At 59.4% G+C, this 3,651-nt stretch overlaps 1 protein-coding gene across 1 annotated transcript in view; it reads right to left on the minus strand.

Annotated features, from left to right (window-relative positions):
* The window catches only part of LOC112962297 (myosin-7-like), a gene marked incomplete at its 3' end in the record, with an annotated part of 19,009 nt that overhangs the window by 6,083 nt on the left and 9,275 nt on the right, over positions 1-3,651 (minus strand). The window contains exons 17-23 of the mRNA XM_026058316.1: positions 3,273-3,449; positions 3,070-3,181; positions 1,946-1,992; positions 1,531-1,707; positions 1,270-1,415; positions 1,089-1,179; positions 6-359 (exon numbers count right to left, since the gene is read on the minus strand). Coding sequence (XP_025914101.1) covers positions 6-359; positions 1,089-1,179; positions 1,270-1,415; positions 1,531-1,707; positions 1,946-1,992; positions 3,070-3,181; positions 3,273-3,449 — 1,104 coding nt within the window. The remainder of the gene's footprint in view (positions 1-5; positions 360-1,088; positions 1,180-1,269; positions 1,416-1,530; positions 1,708-1,945; positions 1,993-3,069; positions 3,182-3,272; positions 3,450-3,651) is intronic.

Raw genomic sequence — 3,651 nt, forward strand, 5'->3', positions numbered from 1 at the left:
CTGACGTCGTCCAGCTCCAGCTTGAGCTCGCTCTTCTCCTTCTCCAGCTTCTGCTTGACGCGCTGCAGGTTGTCGATCTGCTCGCCCAGCTCGGCCACGCTGTCGGCGTGCTTCTTGCGCAGCGTGGCGGCCGTGGCCTCGTGCTGCAGCGTGGCCTCCTCCAGGTCGCGCCGCATCTTCTGGAACTCGGCCTCCCGCTTCTTGTTGAGCTCGAYCTGCACCGAGGTGGCGCCGCCCGCCTCCTCCAGCCGCTCGCTGATCTCCTCCAGCTCCCGCGACAGCTCCGAGCGCAGCTTCTCCACCTTGGCCCGCCCCGTGCGCTCCGCCTCCAGCTCCTCCTCCAGCTCCTCGATCCGCGCCTGCCGCCCGGGGATGGAGACGCCATCATCMGGCTTGACCCAACYCAACCCAACCAGCTGGAGACTCTTTGGCGTGACTCATCCCCACTACTTAGAGACTCCCCAACTCAACTCAACCCAACCCAACCAGCTGGAGACTCCCCAACTCAACTCAACCCAACCCAACCAGCTGGAGACTCCTCAACTTAACCCAACCCAACCAGCTGGGGACTCCCCAAGTCAACTCAACTCAACCCAACCAGCCGGAGACTCTTTGGCCCAACTCATCCCCACCAGCTGGAGACTCCCCAGGTCAACTCAACCCAACCCAACCAGCTGGAGACTCAACTCAACCCAACCAGCTGGAGACTCCTCAGCCCAACCCAACTCAACCCAACCAGCTGGAGACTCCTCAGCTCAGCTCAACCCAATCCAACCAGCTGAAGACTCCTCAACTCAACCCAACCCAACCAGCTGGAGACTCCCCAACTCAACTCAAACCAACCAGCTGAAGACCTTCAACTCACCTTAGCCAGTCTTGAGACCATTCATCTCTCCTCAACCTGGTCAACCCTTAAGTTCTCCAGATCTAACAGCTCAACCCAACCTTGCTCCGAGTCCAACCCAACCGCTGTGGTTCTTTGGCTCATCCCAACCGCCCCGGAGGTCTCCAAAGGAACCAGCACGGAGACGAGACAACCCAAGGCAACTCCCTGACCCGAGGGAGGACATTTTCCTCCCCGGCCCCACCTGAAGCTCTTTGAGCTTCTTCTGGAGCTGGGCGGCGACCGCTTGCTCATCCTCGATTCTGGCGTTGAGGGCGTTGAGCTCAAAGTCTTTCCTGGTGGGGGAAGAGACAACGGTCCTTGAGGCTCATGGGCTTGTGGGGCCAGGGAAGGTGGGGCAGATGCCGGGGGCCCCGGCTCCCTACTTCTTCAGCCTCTCGTCCAGCTGCTGCTTGTCGTTCTCCAGGTCCATGATGCTCTCCTGCGCCAGCTTCAAGTCGCCTTCCAGCTTCCGCTTGGCCCGTTCCAGGTCCATCCGGATCTTCTTCTCCTGCTCCAGCGAGCTCTCCAGCTGCCAGCGAGGCAGAGACGTCCCCCCATCAGCCCCCGAACCGGGCGCCTCTGCTCCGCCCCCGGCGGGAGCCGGCTTCCCCCATCCACCAGGGAACGGAGAGACGGGGACTCACGTCGTCCACTTGCTGCTCCAGCTTCACTTTGGCCTTGGTCAAGGTGTTGACCTTGTCTTCTTCCGCCTGCAGGTCGTCCAGCGTTTGCTGGTGAGCTTCCTGCAGGGCCTTCTTCTCCTTCGTCAGCTTGGCGATGATCTCGTCCAGCCCGGCCATCTCCTCCGTCAGGTTCTTGACCTACGTGGGGACAAACATCCAGGGCGTGAAGCCACCAACTTCACGCCAAAAGTGGGGCGGAGACGAGGAGAGGCCGTTCTTGTTCTTTAACCCCCTTGATGCAGGAGAAGCCAAGCGGCCTTGGGTCATCCCAACTCAACCCAACCCAACCGGCCTCGGGTCTTCTCAACCTCATCACGCCGGGCTGAGTGGATGCAAGTCCCCTCGGCTCGGGGTTGAGGTCTTTCCCCGCCCTCACCTTGTTCTCCGTGGCGTGTTTCTCCTTCTCCACCTTGGCCAGNTTAGAGACTCCCCAACTCAACTCAACCCAACCCAACCAGCTGGAGACTCCCCAACTCAACTCAACCCAACCCAACCAGCTGGAGACTCCTCAACTCAACCCAACCCAACCATCTGGAGACTCCTCAACTCAACTCAACCCAACCAGCTTTGGCCTGACTCATGCCCACTACTTGGAGACTCCCCAACTCAACTCAACTCAACCAGCTGGAGACTCCTCAACTCAACTCGACCCAACCACCTGGAGACTCCTCAACTCAACCCAACCCAACCCAACCAGCCAGAGACTCTTTGGCTCAACTCATCCCCACCACTTGGAGACTCCCCAACTCAATTCAACTCAACCCAACCAGCTGGAGACTCCCCAGGTCAACTCAACCCAACCAGCTGGAGACTCTTCGGCCTGACTCATCCCCACCACTTGGAGACTCCCCAACTCAACTCAACTCAACCCAACTCAACCAGTTGGAGACTCCTCAACTCAACTCAACTCAACCAGTTGGGGACTCCCCAACTCAAGTCAACTCAACTCAACCCAGCCACCTGGAGACTCTTCTACCCGACTCATCCCAACCACTTGGAGACTCCTCAACCCAACGCCAGCACCTGGAGGCTCTCGCTCTCACCCGATCTGGTCTCGGGCTCATTTCAACCCAACCTGTCCCTGCCTAACCCTGAGGACAGAGTGGGAGATCTTGACTCTAGATTGGGTCTAGACGTGGTAGGACATGCTCTGGGGTTTGTCCTAGAGCGTCCTTTGCTCCACGGCGCCACCAAGATGCCCGTGCGGGACGTTATCACCACTCGTTTCAGAGCAGGGTCTCTCCTCCAAGRCCCGGGCGAAGACGGCCTCTGGGGCTGGAGGCGGGTCCTCACCTGCAGCTCCTTCAGCTTCTTCTGGAGCTGCAGGGCCAGCGCTTGCTCGTCCTCGATCTTGCTGTTCTGCTGGTTGATCTCAAACTCTTTCCTGCAGCGAGATGCGGAGAGACCTGATGGCTCCGTCTTGGAGCCCAGAGCGTGCGGGACTGGGGACGAAGGGCCGGCCTCACTTCTTGAGCTTCTCCTCCAGCTGCTGCTTGTCGTTCTCCAGGTCCATGATGTTCTCTTGGGTGAGTTTCAAGTCGCCTTCCAGCTTCCGCTTGGCCCGTTCCAGGTCCATGCGGATCTTCTTCTCCTGCTCCAGGGACCCTTCGAGCTGCAGGGGAAAAAAAAACGGGGAGAAAACCCAGGCTTTTGTCATCTCAGCAGCCAAAGTAGCGCCCGTGATGGGACCAGCCCGTACTCACGTCATCTGCCTGCTGCTCCAGCTTCACTTTGGCCTTGGTCAAGGTGTTGACCTTGTCTTCTTCYGCCTGCAGGTCGTCCAGCGCTTGCTGGTGAGCTTCCTGCAGGGCCTTCTTCTCCTTCGTCAGCTTGGCGATGATCTCGTCCAGCCCGGCCATCTCCTCCGTGAGGTTCTTGACCTRYGTGGGGACAAACATCCAGGGCGTGAGGCCACCAGCTTCATGCCAAAGGTAGGGCAGAGATGGGGGCTGTTCTTGTTCTTGGCCAAGYCAATGAGGCCACTAGACCCCAAGCAGCCTTGGGTCTTCTCAACCCAACCCAACCCAACCAGGCTGCATCGATCTGAGTCCCCTCGGCTCGGGGTTGAGGTCTTTCCCCGCC

Source organism: Apteryx rowi, unplaced genomic scaffold, assembly GCF_003343035.1.
Source record: "Apteryx rowi isolate R43461 unplaced genomic scaffold, aptRow1 scaffold_1456, whole genome shotgun sequence".
NCBI classification, from domain to species: domain Eukaryota; kingdom Metazoa; phylum Chordata; class Aves; order Apterygiformes; family Apterygidae; genus Apteryx; species Apteryx rowi.